This window comes from Macrotis lagotis, chromosome 5 (genome assembly GCF_037893015.1).
Source record: "Macrotis lagotis isolate mMagLag1 chromosome 5, bilby.v1.9.chrom.fasta, whole genome shotgun sequence".
In the NCBI taxonomy this organism is placed as follows: Eukaryota; Metazoa; Chordata; class Mammalia; order Peramelemorphia; family Peramelidae; genus Macrotis; species Macrotis lagotis.
The window spans coordinates 186,954,131-186,974,697 of NC_133662.1; the positions used below are offsets into that span (position 1 = coordinate 186,954,131).

General features: G+C 33.6%; 1 protein-coding gene and 1 long non-coding RNA gene across 25 annotated transcripts in view; one reads left to right on the top strand and one right to left on the bottom strand.

Moving 5' to 3' along the window:
• Positions 1-20,567, top strand: part of AFDN (afadin, adherens junction formation factor) — a 194,755-nt gene that overhangs the window by 84,720 nt on the left and 89,468 nt on the right. For 19 of the 24 annotated variants that reach the window (XM_074188039.1, XM_074188042.1, XM_074188044.1 and 16 more), the window contains exons 8-11: positions 823-990; positions 3,640-3,684; positions 8,268-8,362; positions 8,681-8,943. In XM_074188039.1, the coding sequence (XP_074044140.1) occupies positions 823-990; positions 3,640-3,684; positions 8,268-8,362; positions 8,681-8,943 (571 nt within the window). The remainder of the gene's footprint in view (positions 1-822; positions 991-3,639; positions 3,685-8,267; positions 8,363-8,680; positions 8,944-20,567) is intronic. The other 5 variants (XM_074188052.1, XM_074188049.1, XM_074188058.1 and 2 more) reach the window with 1 other exon arrangement.
• LOC141488194 (uncharacterized) overlaps positions 1-20,567 on the bottom strand; it is a 79,594-nt gene that overhangs the window by 12,461 nt on the left and 46,566 nt on the right. The window lies entirely within an intron of this gene.

A 20,567-nucleotide genomic window follows, 5' to 3' on the forward strand; every position in this document is an offset into this window, starting at 1 on the left:
TAGCTAAGAAAAAGTATCAAGTTCACAAATGACATTTGAAACTTTAATGAGTAATCAGAGAAGCAGATGTCTAGAAAGTCTTATTTCAAATTTTATAAAATAATATCATTTAAAAAGTGGCCTTTCATAGATCTTTGATAATTCAGTTATTCAAAATTGATGACACTTTTCAAAAATTAAGTATCAGATTTTATTATGAAAAGATGTCAATAATATGAATACCAAGACGGGTTCTAGTCATGTTTTGCCATTAGCTCATTGTCTATAACTTAAGGAGACCATTTAATTTCTTACAACTTCAGTTATTTTTACTAGATTTCTAATTTCTATATCATTTTGAGATCTTTAAGATGGTTGAGTGATATTAAAGTATTTCAAGTACTAAAAAATTCAGATATCTTAATTTTTCTAATTTGATGTCTTTGGTAATTTAATTTTTAAATATTTCATACATATCGTTAGAATCCCAATTATTTTAAAAGTTCAAGTGAGCATTTTAAAAATGCATTATTTAATCAGTGAATATGATAATTGAAAGTAAAGAGTTACTCAGTACAAAGTTCTTGAAAAGTTATGTGTAGGAGCACCTAGGTGACCCATTGGATAGAGTATCAGCCCTGAGTCAGGAAGACCTGAGTTCAAATCCAGTCTCAGACACTTAATATTTTAATTAAATTAAAAATGACCTTGGGCATGTCTCTTAACCCCACTGCCTTGCAACAACCACAGGGGAAAATAAAAGAAAAGTTATGCTAGAGTTTTTTGAAATCAGCTTCCCTCAGAGGGATCTGAGATTTAACTGAATTTTATACTTTTTTCTAGGAATTTTAGTCTTTCAGTTGAAAAGGAGACCACCTGATTATGTCCCAAAGAAACTAAAGAAGCAAATTGATGGAAAACTGCTAAAGGGAAAGGAAAGAGCTGACGGGTCTGGTTATGGCTCTTCACTTCCACCAGAAAAACTGCCCTATTTGGTAGAATTAAGCCCAGGTAAGGGCTCTGGCTTACATAAATGTGCTTACCGTAACTCTTTTCTATGCATTGACTCAGGTCTCTTGATAGTCTAGTTAAGTTTTTAATAATGTGTTATATATAAAAGCTTGTGTCTATGAGCTCAAATGGTTTTTACTATAGTATAGGAGGGCCTTCTGATTTATCAGTGTTTGTAGGGATTATGTTGTAATGTATTAAAGTAACATTTATGTTTTAGGGAAACAGACTTATTGCTCTAAGCACCTGCTTGAAAAGAGCAGAAGAAAGAAGACAATCTAATTTTTATTTGTATAAACTTCTTGAAAACTACTATGTTGGGTTAAATTTAGGTTTGGGGATATATTGGAGCCTATTCATATTGGCTGGTTAGTGTGAGAGACTATTTATACCTCAAAAATTCACAAATACTAAAAGTCAGTACTTGATTTACTGTTTTGTTGGTTGTTGAAAATGCAGGTTAAATTTAAAATGTCTTAATTTAAATTAATTATGCTTGATATGTCTCATAATAAAATTAAATAATTAAATTAAAATGTCTAAATTTAAACTATATTCTACTCCCCTCCACTAAGTAGTTTGTTAAATATTTGCTATTTACTGTTAAACATTGGCTATTTCTCATTAATAGCTCACATTTCTGAAATACCTTTGAATAAAGGGTAAAAGGAAGGTATTAGATTTGTATTAAAAAATTACATCTTATAGGCCTGAATTTATACTAGTGGTGTTTTGGAAAATGCTCTATATGTAGACCAATTTGCTTTTATATTAATCCATATTTTAAAAGTGCGGCCAATATAATTGTTTAATGTATTACCTTTATGAAATGTAGACATTTAGGCCTAAGAAATTGCAATTGAAAGGTCTTGGTTAAGTTTTACTCTAGGAGCACTATTATATCTGAAATCCTTTCTCTAAAATCTGATTGATTGGTAATTATAAATTGTTAATAATGCAGGATTGTTTTTCTATGAAAACTGACTCTGAGGGTTAAAAAAAGAACCAAGTCTCATATTTTGCGTCTCATACATTTATTTGCAGAGTACTCAGGATTCAACTGAGTTATTATCTAATATATAGATTCTGTGTTTGATTTTGAAATCTGGCACTAAGTTGCCATATTTAATTATATACAAGAGTTCAATTGTTTCCCCAATAATAATTTTACGGCAATAGAACCAAAAGGCTTCTGTGATAGGATTCACATGATTGTTTACTATAACACTATTCCTTTGCTATTCACTTCCCTTAAAACTATTTCACCTAACTTCAGTTTTTGGCTCTCTCCCTCTCCCTCTCCCTTTAAAAGCTGATAGTTTAAAGAGAAATGCTTATGACTTAATATTTGAAGCAATGGTGATGTGACTCTAGCTAATTACTCACGTACTCCCTAGTTTTTAAAGAATCAATTAGATTTTTAAATACGTGGGAGTGTGTTAATTGATGATTTCATCTGAACTTTTTTAGTTACTAACTTTGGTGTAGTGTTGTTTTATTTGGTTTCCTTAGTTTTTAGAATTAACTTCCTTAGAATTTTTCTGTCCAAAAAATACTTTAAAGATAGCACTTAATCATCTGAACTAATAAAGAGGATCATAGATACAGATAATCACTATACAATTTCTGTTTGGATTTTTTTGGCAGGATTATGCAGGCTTAATTCATGGTTCAAAAAATAAACTTAATTGAAACTTTTTTTAACATTGTGGTTTAAACCTGCTGATGATTGTTAATGAGTTTCAAGAATTTACCATAGTTTACTACTATATTAAATATGATCGAATTTGATGCATCTTAGATTTGTAGATCTTATTTCACTGATGTTTCCAGTTTATTAAATTTATCAAATAAGATGTATATGTGAATACACAAGTAAGAAAGTAAGTTTTAATGATAGTTTCATGTAATGACATGCTCTGCTGCAATTGGCTTCATATATATATATATATATATATATATATATATAATTTCAGGAAATATTTTTAAGTTTAGTACATTCTTCTTACTAAATCATGAGATGGCAGTTTTAGCCAGAAGATTCCAATCTAGTTATACCATCCCATTTGATGACAATATACATAATGAATAAAATAACTTGTTTTTAAAGAAAGAAGCACTTACTAATCTATTAACCTTGATGTTTTCCCTTATTCAGTTATTACATTATTTTTAGCCCAATATATTTAAAAGCCTGTTTCTAGATAGAAAATTTAGATTCTTGTTCAGAAGCTTTATTGTATGGATTTTGGGGGGTGTAAGGAATTAGTTCTCTTCTAGTTTTAGATCAAAATATATTCATTGGACAGCAAAAGGAGTTGAAAAACTAGTCAAGAGAACTTCTCATGTGGTAAACTAACGCTTTTGTCTATTGCTTGGTGACTGACCAATTGTCTCAGTGTTTGTTTTAATAACTCCACCTGTTGGTTTCTACAACACCATTAGACACAATTCATCCACTGGTTTTTTTGGAAGCCCTGGTTGAAAAGTGGTTGGGGCAGAGTGCACTTTTTCATCCTATAAAGTTGTCTCACCACAGTTTCACCCTCTCCTGTCTTTTCTTTTTCTTCCCTCTTCTGCATGTTCTGCATGGTGTCTGTCCCGCTGACGCTGCCTCCCCGGGTCCTGTGCATGTGCTCTTAACCCCAGGCAGAAGGAATCACTCTGCCTGCTACAGCTACCACCCTTACGGAGGTAATTCACTGTTTACTGCTGCCTTTATTAACCGCGCCACTAACCAGACAAGCTCGAGTGTGCACTGCATTGGGTGTCTAAGGAGGGTCTAGAATCTTGTGTAGAAGTGAGCTACCATGCTTGAAAAATCTTTAAATCTTGATCTTTTATTTTGAACTGACTACAATCTGATAGGTGTCTGGATGTCCTTGTCCACACTGGACTAGCTTTCTAATTTGTAAAATAGAAGGATTGAACTTAAAAGTCACTAAGAGTCCTTTCAGTTCTGAAGCACTGTGGAAGCCCATTAGTCACAAAGTTTGCTTGACTTTCCAGGGATGATTGGTTAGCAGAGAAGGGAAAGTGTTACAATGGACTATTCTTGTAATCAGTCAAATATTGGGATTCTGAGGGCGGCTAGGTGGCACACTGGATAAAGCACTGGCCCTGGAGTCTCGAGTACCTGGATTCAAATCCGGTCTCAGACACGTAATAATTACCTAGCTGTGTGGCCTTGGGTAAGCCACTTAACCCCATTTACCTTGCCAAAAAAAAAACTAAAAAAAAAATTGGGATTCTGATCGTGACCCCGGGCAATTCACAAAGTGACTGTTAATTTTCTCAGTGTAATAATTCCTGTTTTATTTACTTAATGCTTTGTTGTGATCATGAGATTATGTCAAACACATTTGGCTCTCTTTTGTTCCAACTCTAGGTGCTTGCAGGTATGAGAGCTATTGAACTTTCAAAGTATAACTGACTTCATTGATTGATGATGGGATGGAACGTGATGAATCTCTCCCAGTTTATTTTTCTCCCATAACAAATCAGTCTTTCATCACCTTGGCAAAGCTGAAGGAGAAATATTTCAGAAATGATTTCTGTATTTTTCTAATACAGCAGGAATTAGGGTTTTTTTGAGGATGGGGTGAGGAAATTAAAACCATTCTATCATTTTAATGGATTCTAGGAAGTCCCTTACAATTTGAACTGTCTCTTACAATAAAACTAGTTTTCTATCACTAAAACTACTATTTATTTTATTTTAAATGTTTCTGACTTAATCCTTAGTTGAAGGAAAATAATCAAGAAAAAAAAGAGTGGTAAATGTCTAACTAGTACTTGTGATTTCTTTTGGGGGGGGGAAGTTTACAGTTTTGGTTCGCTAGACAGTATTTCAAGCCTCTTTTATAAGCTGTCCCAAATGGGAAAAGATAAGAATGTTTATTAATGTATTTAAGGAAAGAAAAAGATTGTCATTGAAATCTATTAGGCAAAATTATTTGAACTTGGATTTTAGAATCTGAGTGATTATAAATGAACAAAGTACAACTCTACAATACTTTGGGTTTCTGTGTTTGAAAAAGTAGGAAAAGAAAAGAGAATAGGAAGAAGAAATACTATTAATTTCTCTAGCTTTATAACTCTTACCTGTAAGGATAGAGTAGCTCTCTGTATGGATCTGGGATCTTCGAGATAGAGCAATCATCCTATCTAATCCAGTACACATTTCATTGGTGAAGTTAAAATGATTTTCTCTAGGTTATAGGTGGTAATATTAGAGTGTGGACTGGAATCTAAATTACTTGACTCCAAAAAGGAAGCAAGTGCATGTGCATGCTTGTGTGTATGTGTATGTAAGTAAATACACACACACACACACACACACACACACACATTTTATATATATATATATATAAAAACTCAATCTTTACAAGGAATTCCAAGGAAAGAGCTCTTTTATCCTGCCAAGGCAATTCCACATTTAGTCTTCAACTATTTGTATTCAAGGGCCCTGAAAAACTGTCAGTAGCCTGAATCTTAGTCCTTTGACAATTAAATCTTGATGACAGTTTCAATACTTTTTAGGGAAAAAAATAGCCTAATCCCCATGGGGCCAGAATTCAAACCAAAGTCTCCCATTTTTTTTCTAATACAATACTCTGAGATTTTGTTGATGAGTAGATCCCCACTGGTGATACCATTTTTCTACTCATCCAAACTCCTCTTCTTCTGTGAAACTTGTCTATACTATCTTATAAATTCTTTTCAGTGGCTCTTCCTAGCTTGTTTAAAGTTTTCCTTTTAAGTTTCTTAATGTAATGGGGGGTGTCAAAGCAGCATATATCTCTCTTTGTTCATCCCTCATTGTTTCACTTGTATGACATTTCCTCCAGTCCATACATGTTTTAAACCACTTGTTATTGTTTCTCTTGGGGTTGCTTCTAATTTTGATGGTTTGGAAATTGTTTTCCATGAATTTTGACCATATTGAATCATCAGAAGAATATTGCTATTATAAATATAGTATTTAATTTTAGAGAGAAATTTGAAAGTTTAAAAGCATTGTCTGTTTTTTTAGTTTTTTTTTTTTTTTTGAGAGGCAAACGGGGTTAAGTGGCTTGCCCAAGGCCACACAGTTAGGTAATTATTAAGTGTCTGAGACCGGATTTGAACCCAGGTACTCCTGACTCCAGGGCCGGTGCTTTATCCACTGCACCACCTAGCCCCGCCCTTGTCTGTTTTCTTAAAAGCAATCTAGCTTTATTTTCTTACTCCTATTCAATTACTTACAGCTCATTGTTTTCACATAGTCTTCCCTTCTAGATTTTTAATAACAATAGTTATTGACCAAACTTTAGAATATCATGAATATTATTTAGAAATACTGTATTACTAGTATTTCATACATTGTATGCATTGTCATCTTTAACTTTGAACATCTGGAGGAAGTGAGTGAATCTAGAATCATTTTTACATTTTCACAGTCCTGGACATCATCTCTAATAATGAATGACAAACATCCCTTGCATGTGTATATATATCTTGATTTTGTCCTCACTTGATATTAAATAGATTTATTGAGGAGAGTTATTATTCTCTTATCACAGAATTTTTATGTCCTTAAGAAATGTGTAGAAAAACCTTCTCATTTAAAGAAGGAAATTCTTTAAGGTTGTATATTCCTTTACTCACTCATGCTTTTTTATAATCAGTTCAATAAATAGAAGGCAACTTTTTGTTTTCTCTGTGTTTAGGTAAATTCTGTGATTATAGCTGATTGTGCCAAAGAATGTGATTATGCCAAAGAATGCATAATTCCTTCTCAGTTTTCACATGTTTATATGTTTATATGTTTTTGTTTTTTTTAATGTTTTTGTTTTTTTTAATGTTTTTGTTTTTTTAATGCAGAAGTCAAGTCAGATATTGGATTAGTCATTATTTGATGTCCTTTCCATCATCTTTTTTTTTAATAGGCATATTCTTTATAATACTTATATCTTATTCTTTTATTCTTTTAGAAATGTTAGACCTCCATTTGCTCTTGCCTAACTTCTCTTCTTGTTTTAATATTTTTAAGCACTATTTTAATTTCATGGGTTCTAGTAGCTTGTAGGCATTAAAGTATGTTTTGACTTATTTGGAGAATTTCCCTTCTTTCTCATGCTTTGCAATGAAAATTCCTATTCAAGCTGTAATTATTTTCATGCTGTTTTTTCATTTGCTTATATTCATCTTTAACATCCAGATTCCCTTAGCCTTTTCTCGAGGTAGATAACATTTTTCAGATTTTTCCACATCTTCAGAATTGTCTTGCTCAGAATAGCTAAGTCTTTCACAGTTAATTATCATACAATATTGTTGTTATTGTATACACACTGCTTTCCTGGTTCTTCTTGCTTTGTCTTGCTTTGTTTTATATCAGTTCAGGTTTTTCTGAAAGCATCCTACTCTTTGCTCATAGCACGATAGTATTCCATCACAATGATGCACCACAGATTATTCAACCAATCCCCTGTTGATAACAATCTTCACAGTTTTTCAGTTCTTTGCCACCACAAAAAGAACTTCTATAAATAGTTTTATACTTAATAAATCCTTACTTTTTTTCCTTTGGTACAGTCCTAGTAGTGGTATTGCTAGGTCATAGGTTATCCACAGATTTATAGTCCTTTGTGCATTGTTCCAAATGGTTTTCTAGGATGGTTGGATCAGTTTACAACTCCACTGGCAGCACTTTAGTTTTTCCCACTTTCCTATTAGCATTTGTCATTTTCCTTTTCTGTCATATTAGCCAATCTGATAGGTGTGAGGTAGTATTTCAAACCAACTCTCAATGCCATTTCCAAGAACAAGCAAATTATAAGCCATCCCTATATTTTGTTTGTGGTGAGAATGGAAAGTTGTTCGTTGTTGGAAAAGCATCTCACATTTAGAGCAGCAACAAATAAATTGATTTCATTTGAAGGTGGAACTAAAATCTGGTTGTTTAAAATCTTCTTCCCTCATTTCTACAATATCTGTTTTTTCTTGTTGTCATGACTAAATTAAAAAAAATTAGGGAACAACTTAATGATAGTTATCCTTTCCATACATACATAGTCAGGCCTATCCTCCCAACAGCAGACTAAAACTATAACTTCCTGTATCATAAAAACTGCTAAAGCTTGTACTCTACTGGCATAGTTTTCAGTAACCCAAGATCATCTGTCAGGCATAATGTAAGCATTGGAGGAGAGCTTTGTTGAGAATTGTATTTGCTAGTATAAAGTATATATTACCATGAGCTTTTAGATGAACTTTTTAAAATTTTCCTGACACAGATGGTTCTGACTCCAGAGATAAGCCAAAGCTCTATCGTCTACAATTAAGTGTCACTGAAGTTGGAACAGAAAAATTTGATGACAACTCCATTCAGGTAAGCAAAGCTATTCATAGCTTTATCAGTTGATTTGAAATTTTGACATGAAGAAAAAAGATTTTTATGGCTTTCCTAGTATTATTTATATGTTGATCTTATTGGCAAGAGCCATGCAGAATAAAATCTAAAAATAACTTTAGAGAGTTTTGGTTTCAAGGGTAAATAAAAATTAATTTAGTTACTTTGTTAACCTAATCTTTTTTTAAAATCAGAAGCATAAATATATCACCCTAATATTTAGTATAATAAAAATAATTAGTTTATTAACGTTTTTACACATTTTTTATCTGATTCACAGTTTATTTTTAATTTTAGTTGTTTGGTCCAGGAATTCAGCCTCACCATTGTGACCTAACAAATATGGATGGAGTTGTTACAGTTACTCCAAGAAATATTGATGCTGAGACCTATGTGGAAGGTCAGCGTATCTCAGAGACAACTATGTTACAGAGTGGCATGAAGGTTCAGTTTGGGACATCTCATGTATTTAAATTTGTAGACCCTAGTCAAGATCATATCATTGCTAAAAGATCTATGGATGGAGGCTTAATGGTTAAAGGTCCAAGGCACAAACCTGGGTAGGTAAATACCTTAAACTTTTAGAATTTTAAAACTTCTTATCCATTCCTGTTAATGACAGAAAATTTTGGGGGTGTGCAAATTTGTTTGGGGGCTAAAAATTGCATGTGTATATATGTGTATCTTATTAATCTTATTTCATCTGATCCGTAAGTCTGTGATATTCTTCGTATCGCTGCAAAAATGATTCATTTAGTTTCACTGCATTTTTCTAATAGTGGTAATAACTTTCCCTGATAGATATTTCCTCTTTTTTTTCCTGTTGTGTATCTTGTGACCAATTACATGGCTTTACAAGAAAACTGACCAGAGTTAGAGGTGCTAGCCATGGAACTTAGTTCTTTACTGTGTGAATCAGAATAACTTACATTAGTTTAGACTGTGTAGGCATGGAGCACCAACCACTTTCTTTTTTTTAAAAGTTAGAAGTTAATGGACTCAATCAAAATGTTGTATATAATTCATAGGCATTGTTAAACTGAAAATTACTGTATCATTGTACATTTAGAAAATCTTTATTAGAAAAACTACTGTTGCTAGTTTATATCCTACTTTAATTTAGAAATGCATTTTGTTGATTATTTAAAATACTTTGGCTCCACCTTGTGTTTTTATCTGGACTTGTTCTTGTTTTCCTTTTCCTAAATTATCAAGAAAGACTTTCTAAAATTTGTGGAAAATGTTTTAGCTATCTGCTTCATAGCCTTCTCGTTTTTTTTTTTTTAAAGGTTTTTGCAAGGCAGTGGGGTTAAGTGGCTTGCCCAAAGCCACACAGCTAGGTAATTATTAAGTGTCTGAGGTCAGATTTGAACGCAGGTACTCCTGACTCCAGGGCCAGTGCTCTATTCACTGCACCACCTAGCTGCCCCCTTCTCATTGGTTTTTATAAATCAATAGAGCTGCACTAAAAATTATTTTAAATAGGTTATAGGGAATAGGAAACATATGATGATTTTGTTTAGAGCATCTCTTATGAATTTAGTGACTAATATCTGGAATTTTTCTTGGAGTCAATTGAGTTATTATTAGCAGGTGATCTCCCCCAAGATGCACCAACTGACTTAATTATTTCTCATCTTGTGGTTCATTATATCAAACAAATACAAATGTGCAAGTATTATGTACATGATTATCTATCTATCTATATATATCTATTCATATATGTAGATTAAATAGAAAGTTTTATGTTTATACTATTTGTATCTTGGATATTCAGTTACTGGGTTCTTTCTGTTTGTTCCACTCTTATACTGCTCACTGTATGCTTAACTTATACCGTCAGAGTATTTTTAAAGCTAGTATGAAAAAGAGATTTATTTCCTTTAGATATATTTACTATTATCACTCTCCCTAGATAAATGGCTAAAAATAGGTAACCATGACTTAAATATTCTTTCCTCTCACCCAGGCTAATTGGATTTTTTGGAGTGTTTGACTTTTAAGAGTCTATTATAGATTGTACTTTTCCAGCTTCTTTTTTTTAATCCTGAAGATGCTTTCTATTCTAATTTATTTCTGACCCCCTCTCTAGTAAAACATGATATATTTAGATTCTCAGCCCCCATTATTTAACCTTTTATTCCTGTTTCTATTCCTTAACTCCCTTCCTATATTTTTCATCATTTAAAAAAAATAACTTTTCAAATGGTACATTGGAGCTACTGGTATTCTTTTGGCCTCTTTCATATGATATGGTTTGTCAGGTTGTAATTTCTCTAAGATATTTTATTATTTGTTACTAAACTAAATGGGAAGATAATAGAGTGCTAAATAAATGATAGAAGAGAGAGAATTAAATTTGGAGCTACAAGACTTGGATTCTAATCCTCTCTCTCTCCTTAGAGAAATCACTTACCCATTGAGATTTAATTTTTTTTCTATAAAAAATTGCTCTTATAATTATACTTGCCAGCTTTTTAGGATTGTTTTGAGAATGAAATGCAAAACTCTGTAAAGGTTAGCATAATATGAAATATTATTACTGCTACTACTACTACTACTACTACTTCTTCACAGATCCATAGGTGAATTCATTGCATCTGATAAAGGAACTGATCGGGGTAACCTTGGATGATGACTGTCATTGTTGTCATAGAAGGAATAGGGATAGACATCTGATTTGATTGATTTTGGAACTCCTAGACAAGAAAATTCTTTGAACCACAGTGGCTCAGCATCTTTTTTACAACTCAGATTTACCTCAAACATTTATAGTTTAAAGCAATTTGTCTAGATTTACATAGCCATTATGTATTAAAGATGGGATTTAACATCCGGTCTTCTTGTATTTTAGTTAAGTTTTTTTCAATTATATTCCTTCCAGGGACTTCATATTGCATGCAAAATTATCAATTTTTTTATTTTTTATTTTAGAGGTGCTCCACACAACAGACCAAATCATATCAGAAAAAGAATCTTTAATACAATATACCTAAGAAATGGTCATCGAGACCACTTAAAGACCTCCAAAAGAGGAGAAACCCATCAGTTCTCAAGGAACCCATTCCACATTTAGAGGAATTATATTCTGAAGACTTTTTTGTTTTTGTCTTTGTAAATTAATCAAGTCTAAATTTTCCTTTTTGCAACTTGTGGCCATTATTCTGTCCTCTGGAACTAAACAGAATAAATCTAAATTGTCTTCCATATAACAGTTTTTCATGTACTTGAAAAATAGTTGTCATGTCCCCCTGGGTTTGCTCTTTTTTAAGCTAAACTCCTGAACTTGTTATACCAAAGTATATTCCAGGAACTAGAGAGGAGTGAAATCTTTGGATGGTTTCCTGCTTATTAGCCTTTTTAAAATTTGAAATTTTTATTGCATCGTATATTTCTATTAATGAACATTCATTTTCTTTCTCACCCACCTTAATAACATGGAAGTTAGGGAGGATAGGGAGAACACCTTTACTCCCTTCTCATCTCCCTGAGATGGTAAGCAATCAGATACAGGTTGTATACGATGCAATTATGTAAAAGATTTCCATAGTAGTCATTCTGTACAAGAAGACTCAAAAGATAAACAAATTAAAAAAAAACTGCATGATTCAATTTGTATTCAGTCACTATCACTTCTTTCTCTAGAGGCAGATAGTGTGTTTCATCATTAGTCCCTTGAGATTCTCTTGGATCATTGCATTGCTGAGAATAGCTAAGTCATTGACAATGACTTTTTTTTTATTTTAAAGATTTCATTTATTTTGAGTTTTACAATTTTCCCCTGATCTTACTTCCCCCCCTCACCCTCCACAGAAGTCAATTTGTCAGTCTTTACATTGTTTCCATAGCATACAATGATCCAAATTGGATGTGATGAGAGAGAAATCATATCCTTTAGGAAGAAACAAAGTATAAGAGATAGCAAGATCAGAGACAATAAGCTATCAGTTGTTTTTTTTTTTCTAAATTAAAGGTAATATAGTCCTTGGTATTTGTTCAAACTCCACAGTTCTTTCTCTGATTGCAGACAGCCCCAAATTGTCTCTGATTGTTGCAGTGATGGAATGAGCGAGTTCATCAGGGTTTATCATCACCCCCATGTTGCTGTTATCTGCTCATCTCACCCAGCATCAGTTCATTCAAATCCCTCCAGGCTTCCCTGAAATCCTGTCCCTCCTGGTTTCTAATAGAACAATAGTGTTCCCTGAAATCCTGTCCCTCCTGGTTTCTAATAGAACAATAGTGTTCCATGACATATATATATATATATATATACACCACAGTTTGCCAAGCCATTCCCCAGTTGAAGGACATTTACTTGATTTCCAATTCTTTGCCACCACAAACAGCTGCTATGAATATTTTTGTACAAGTAATGTTTTTACTCTTTCATCATCTCTTCAGGGTATAGACCTAGTAGTGGTATTGTTGGATCAAAGGGTATGCACATTTTTGTTGCCCTTTGGGTATAGTTCCAAATTTCTCTCCAGAAATGGTGGATGAGTTCACAGCTCCACCAAAGTGTCCCAGATTTCCCACAACCCTTCCAACAATGATCGTTATCCTTTCTGGTCATATTGGCCAGTCTGAGAGGTGTGGGGTGGTACCTCAGAGAAGCTTTAATTTGCATTTCTCTAATAAGTAATGATTTAGAGCAATTTTTCATAAGACCATGGATTGCTTTGATCTCCTCATTTGTAAATTGCCTTTGCATTTCCTTTGACCAGACAAATGACTTCTTAATTGAATAGTATTGCAATTGCTGTATGCAGTGTTCTGCTTCTCTTCACTGTGAATAAGTTTGTGTAAATCTTTTCAGGTTTTTCTGAAATCATCCTATTTGTTATTTCTTAGAGCACGATGATATATCACAGCTTGTTAAGCTAATTTCCAATTGACCGGCATTCCTTTGATTTTCAATTCTTAGGCACTACAAAAAGAATGACTATAAATATTTTTGTGAAGATAGATCCTTTTCCCTTTTTTTAAAAAAAATGTCTTTGGGATATAGACCTAGCAATGGTATTGCTTTGTGCATAATTCAAATTGTGCTCTAGAATGTTTGGACCAGTTCACAGCTCCATCAGCAGGTGCAGTGTCCCAGTTTCCTACTTCTTCTCTGACATCTAACATTTTCTTTTGTTGTCATATTAGCCTTTCTTGATAGGTGTAAGGTGGTACCTCAAGAGTTTTAATCTGGTCAGTAGTGATTTAGAGCATTTTTTTCATATGATTTTAGGTAGCTTTGATTTGTTTTGTCTTAAATCTATCTGTCCATATTCTATGACCAGTTAGCAATTGAGAAATGACCCGTATTTTTATAAATTTTACTCAATTCTCTGTATATATGAGAAATGAGGCCTTTATCAGAGATGCCTATTTCAAAAAAATTTCCCCAGTTTCCTGTTACTTTTGGTTGTACTCATTTGTGCAAATCTTTTGAATTTAAATAACCAAATTATTTTTTATTTTGTAATGCTTCCTGTATCTTGTTTGGTCCTAAATTCTTCCCTTATCCATAATTCTGCCAGATATTCCATGCCCTCTTTGTTTTTTTCATCATGCTTTATGTATAAATTATATAGTCATTTTGAACTTATCTTTGTATACAATGTAAAATATTGGTCTATAGCTAGTTTTACTAGTTTACGGTTTTCCCAAATGAGTTTTTGTTGCAAAGGCTTGTATCTTTGGATTTATCATGTACTAGATTACTGCGGTCATGTACTATAATGTAATTTATATCTAGTGTATTCCACCATTCTTTCTTAGCTAGTACCAGATTGTTTTCATAATTATTAAGAATACATTGAGATCTGGTGTGGCTAGACTATGTTCTTTTGCATATTTTTTTCCCTTTGATTCCCTTGGTGTATTCTTTGAGCTTTTGTCCTTGGCAGATTTTTGTGATTATTTTTCTAACTCTATAAAATCGTTTTTTGATTGTTTGGTTGGCATGGCACTGAAGAAATTAATTTAGGTAGATTTGTCATTTTTATTGGATTGACTTGATCTAGCCTTGTTTAGATGTGACTTTATTTGTGTGAAAAGTACTTCATTTTATTTTTTATTTTAAATTTTTATTTTAAATTTAAAATTTAAAATTTTATTTAAAAATGGCAGTGGGATTAAGTGAGTCCAAGGTCACACAGTTAGGCAATTATTGTCTGAGAACATATTTGAACTCAGGTCTTCCTGACTCCAGGTCTGGGGCTCTATATACACTGTGCCAGCTGGCTACCCCTGAAAAGTATTTTATAGTCGTGTTCATAGAATTACTTGGTTTGTCTTGGTGGACTACCAATATTTTATATAGTCTACTGTTATTTTAAATGGAATTTCTCTTTCTGTGTTTTGCTGCTGGACTTTCTTGGTAATATGTGAGTTAATAATTTCAAGTAGTTTTAAATCTCTAGGATTTTCTAAGTATAATAAAATTTTAAAGTGAGTTTTTTCCTTCATTTAATTTCTTCTCATTGCTACAATTAACATTTCTAGTATAATATTAGATACTAGAAGCATTCTTGCTTCACCCCTGATTGTGTTGAAAAGCCTAGTGTTTCCCCGTTTCAGATAATGCTTGGTGATCGTTTTAGAGAAATATTACCATTTTTAGAAAAGTTCTTCCTATGCTCCCTAGTTTTTTTTTTATAAGAACTGCCACCCTTTTGTCATATTTTTTTCAGCATCTATTGAGATGATCATGATTTCTGTTAGTTGAGTTATTGATATTTTGCTGATTGTTTTTCTTATTCTGAATTGACCCTTTAATCCTGGTATAAATCCTAATCAGTCATACTGTTGTTGTTCAGTAGTCTCTTAGTATTTTATTGGGGAAATTAGCTTATAATTTTCTTTCTCTGCTTTTGCTTTCCCTGATGGTCGGTATCAACACTATATTTTTGTTGTAAAAGGAATTTTTTTCAAATGATTTTTAGGATTAATTTTTCTTTAAATGTTGGGTAGATTTGATTTTGAATCTATCTAGTCCTGGGGATATTTTCTTTGGAAATTCATTATGTCTTCAATTTCTTTTTCTAAGATTGGGTTTTTTAAGTATGAGTTTTCTTCTGTTAATCTAGATAATTTATATTTTTGGTAGCTATTCACTTCATTTAGATTGTCAAAATTTATTGGCATGTAATTAGACAAAACAGCTAACAATTGCCATAATTTCCTCTTTTGATGGTCAATTCTCCCCTTTCATTTTCGTTAGTGGTAATTTGGTTTTCTTCATTCCTTTTTTTAAATCAAATTCACTGACAGCTTATCTATTTTATTGACTTTTTCATAAAATCAGCTTTTAGGTTGTTTTTTTTTTTTAGTTCAATGTTTCCCTCATTCCCCCTTGCCTCCCCCCTTTCCATATCATTGTAATAAAGAGAAATCTTATTATATGAAATATCTTGGCCTATTCCCCCCTCTCCTTTTTCTTTCTCCCATTACATTTTTCTCTTTTTTCTATTGACTCCATTTTTACAATATATCTTCAAATTGAGCTTTCTCCTGTGCTTCATCTATAAAAGCTCCTTCTACTTGCTGTAGAAGGTTCATATGAGTATTATCAGTGTCATTTTTCTATACAGGAACACATGCAGTTCATCATCATTAAGCCCCTCATATTTTCCCCTTCTCCTCCAGTCTCTATGCTTCACCTGAGTCCTGTATCTGAAGATCAAACCTTCTGTTCAGCTCTGGCCATTCCAAACGGAACATTTGAAATTTCCCTAGTTCACTGAAAGTCTATCTTTTTCCCTGGAAGAGGACATTGAGTTTTGCTGGGTCGTTGATTCTCGGTTGCATTCCAAGCTCTTTTGCCTTCTGGTATATTATATGCCAAGCCCAACAAGCTTTTAATGTAGTTGCTGCTAAGTCCTGTGAGATCCTGATTGCAGCTCCACGGTATTTGAATTGTGTCCTTCTGGCTGCTTGTAATATTTTCTCTTTGACTTGGGAGTTCTGGAACTTGGCTATAATATTCCAGGGGGTTGGTTTTTTGGGATCTCTTTCTCAGGGGGATCTGTGGAATCTCTCTGCTTCTAGGATATCAGGGCAATTTTCCTGTAGTAATTCTTTGAAAATGATGTCAAGGCTCTTTTCCTGATCATGACTTTTAGGTATTCCAATAATTTTTAAATTATCTTTCCTAAATCTGTTTTCCATATCAGTTGTTTTTTTCAATGAGGTGTTTTACATTTTCTTCTAATTTTTCATTCTTTTAGTTTTGAAGTATTGAGTCCTGATTTCTGGTAAATTCATCAGTCTCCCTGAGTTCTATTCTTTGTCTGAAGGATTTGTTTTCCTCAGAGAGCTTTCTTATCTCTTTTTCCATCTGGCCAGTTCTGCTTTTTAAAGCATTCTTCTCCTCCATAACTTTTTTGAACTGTTTTTTCCATTTGACCTAAGCTGTTTTTTAGCATGCTATTTTCTTCAGCATTTTTTTGGATTTCCTTGACTAGACTGCTGACTTCATTTTCATGTTTTTCCTGCATCTCTCTCATTTCTTTTCCCAGTTTTTCTTCTAACTCTCTCATTTGATTTTCAAAGTTTTTTTTGAGCTCTGTCATAGCCTGAGCCCAATTTCTGTTTTTCTTGGAGTCTTTAGATGCAGGAGCTTGTGCTTCCTTATCTTCAGACTGAGAGTTTTGATCCTTCTTGGGCTCACAGGCAAAATATTTCTCCATGGTGTTCCCTCTTGTTTCTCTGCTTGCTCATTTTCCCAGCCTTAGCCTGTTTTTGGGGTGCTTCCTGAGCTTTTGGGACACTCCCACAAGGGTCTCAGTGTGTGAGGCTCTGTCCTCCCTCCTGGTCTGTGAATGACCATATGCACCCCCCTCTGCCACGGGGCTGATGGGCGGAGGGGGCTGATGTTCTATTTGGGGGGGCCCCTGGACTGCAATCAGGATCTGAATGTGGTGACCTCAAAGTCCTGTTCCAGGGGCAGAGGACAGAGCTGGGCAGTCTCTGTCTTCATTCCCCTCCCTAGGTTCAATGAGCTCATGCCCTGGGGGCTCCTGCTTACCAGCTCCCTGCTTCTGTTTCCTGGATCTGTGCTGCCAGAAGACCGTGTTGCTTGCTGTGTTCCCTGAGGGCTGGGCTTCTGCTCTGGCACAGTTCCCCCCACAGCTGTTCCCCCAATTTGTGCCTGGTGATCCTCAGGGTTCAGCTCAGGAGACTCCCCCGCTGCTGTGAGCTGAGACTCCCAGCCCCCTGGGGCTGCCTCCAGGAGGCTGAAGTTCTTTGGCTCTGGCAGTCCACCCCTCTGGCCGGCTGCCCCTCCAACACTGATGAGCAGAGCCTTTCTGCTCTTTTCCAGGTTACCTTGAGTAGGAGAACTGCCTCACTGGGTCCCTCTGTGGGTTCTGTCTCTCGAAAATTTAGTTAGAGCCCTTAGTTTAGAAGTTTTATGAGAGAGCACCTAAGACAGGATCCATTCTTGTTGCCATTTTGGCTCCGCTACCCCCCCCCCCCCCCCTGCTAACTTTATTTTCTTATTTATCTTTTGGTAACTTTAATCTAGTTCTGAGAGAGGGCAGTTAATGGTGCCCCACTAGTACATTTTTGCTGTCTATCTCCTCCTGTTACTCAATTTCTCAATTTTCTCAAAAACTTAGATGTTATATCATATTTTGGTGCTTATATGTTTAGAATTTGATATATTTTCATTGTCTTTAATAGCTTTCAGCACAATAAAGTATCCTTATCTCTGTTTATTAGTTGTTTTTGCTTTTGCTCTGAGATCATGATTGCCATCCCCGCTTTCTTTGCTTTAAATGAAGCCCCTTACCTTTTTGCTCCATTTATCTTTCTGCTTCAGATGTGTTTTCTTTTAAATAATATATTATAGGATTCTGGTCTTAATCCATTATATAATTTGCTTCTATTTTATGAGTGAATTCATCCCATTCACATTTATAATTATGATAACTGTATGTTTCCATGATATTATCCCCTTTTTAATTCCCCTTCATCACCATCCCTCTTCCCTCCTCACATGTTTTACTTTTCACCAGCTTCCTCAATATACAGTCCCATTTATTTGTTCTTCCTTTCCCCCCTCCCCATTATTCTATCTCCTTTTACTTCCTTACATGACAAAATAAATTTTTTATATCCAATTGAGTATGTTATTCCAGAACTCTTTTGATGAGAGTAAGTTTTTACTATTTTTAATGATATATAACTTGTAATTCATACTTTTTCCACTTTCTTTCATAGCTCTTAATTAGATTTGCAAGATTCCAACATACATTCCCTTTGTTACTTGTCTTTATATTTATTCTAAGTCATTTCTTGAAGATGAGATCACATTTTCAATATCATTTTTATCTATACTTTTACCTTTGGAGAAAGCCTTTTCTTTCCATTAAAAATAGGTTTGTGCCACTAATGGCTTCAGTTCCTTGCCCAAGACGTCCTAATTTTTTTTTTTTAAGTTTCTGCAGGGCAAATGGGGTTAAGTGGCTTGCCCAAGGCCACACAGCTAGGTAATTTTTAAGTGTCTGAGACCAGATTTGAACTCAGGTACTCCTGACTCCAGGGCTGGTGCTCTATCCATGGCGCCACCTAGCCGCCCCTAGATTTTCAATTTTTAGATTATTCTTGAATATAATTTGTGTTCACATGAATCACCAGACATGTGCAGTAAATGATCTTATTTGACAGAAGAAAAGTTCTATCAACTCTGGTTGTAAGTCTTGTAAGTCTTGAAAGGACAGCATGACTTCAGTGCTATTAGATTAATTAAAAAAAACAAAAGCAAAAAACCTTCCTCAGGGAGTTAGACTGCTAATCATCTCTTTTTCCTTTTACCTGTACTGGATATTCTCTTATCTTAAGGCACCTGTGGATCTACATTATTATTCCTTGGAGAATAAGCAGCTTCTTAAGACTATTCATCCCCTTCCTTTCTTGGAAAGGGTCATATACATTGTTAATGATCTTGCTATTCATTAGCACACTACTTACATGTTACAATTAATTTAGGGTAATTTTTCCCTTAGAAATTTCCTTTAAAAATAGTATTAGGATAACAGACTTAGAGCCAGAAGGGTTGTTAGAAATCATTTAATCCAAGGGTGCTTAGCAGCAAATTTATTAACTTGGTTTTTAAAGATTTTGCTATATCACATTATAATTGTTTCTCTTTAATCTTTTGTAGTATATTTTGTGTATTTAAAAACATTACTCAGAAACAGGTCTATAGATTTCATCAGATTGCAAAGTACATAAAGAGTTGAGTTTATAATCTTTTATAAACTAAAAGCTTAAAAAACTTAGTTTAGATTAAACAGGAACAAGAAGGTTCCCTGACTCCCAAATTAAGTGGTTTTTGCATTGCCTTCTGCTGCAGCCTACTTTGTTTTTAAATACAACTGATTTGTGTTTTTAAAAAGTCCATTCATATCTCTGGTTTTCATTCTGTGTTTATTCCTTTGACTAGGCCCCCTGTGGTAGAAAAAAAATTTTCCTTGTTTTCAGATTTGCTTTGTTTGTATCAGTGTATTTATTATACATTCAAAATGATCAAGGTAATAAGCAGATATATATTAATATATGAATTAAGTTCATTCATTGCCTTTAGTTTAGATACTTAGATATTTTGAGATAATACATAAATAATTTAAGATGCTGACATTCTGCTGTTTAAAAGGAGATTTTAGCTGATGATGGCTTGGGTTTCTGGCTCTTCAGTCTTCTCAGTAATACTTAAAGAGTAAATGATGATCTCATCATTGGGATGAGATCAGGATAGTGTATATTGAGATCCTATTTGTTTGGCCTGTTATTAAGTAGTCAATATACTAATTTTTCCTGTATTGCTGAGTTTTTTTATTTATTTTTTCATTTTTTAAAAAAATGTTTTTTATTATTTTTTGGTAATTATAAGATTTCCGTAGGATTTAGTACTGCGAAGAATCTTAGAGATTATCTAATAAAATGCCATTATTAACAGGAGCTAGTATAGTGTCAAGAATCTTTGATTTTTCTTTGTACCTAAATGTTAATGATAGTTTCCTCATTTCTTTCCATTGTTATTTCCCTAATGTGCTATTTGTTGTCTTGACATACTTTGAAGACATAGACTTTTTCTGTTTTATGCAGTCAGTAAAGTATCTTTAATATAATGAATATTATTTAATGGAAGGAGATTTGGTTTGCAATTTTGCCTCCATAAAATATT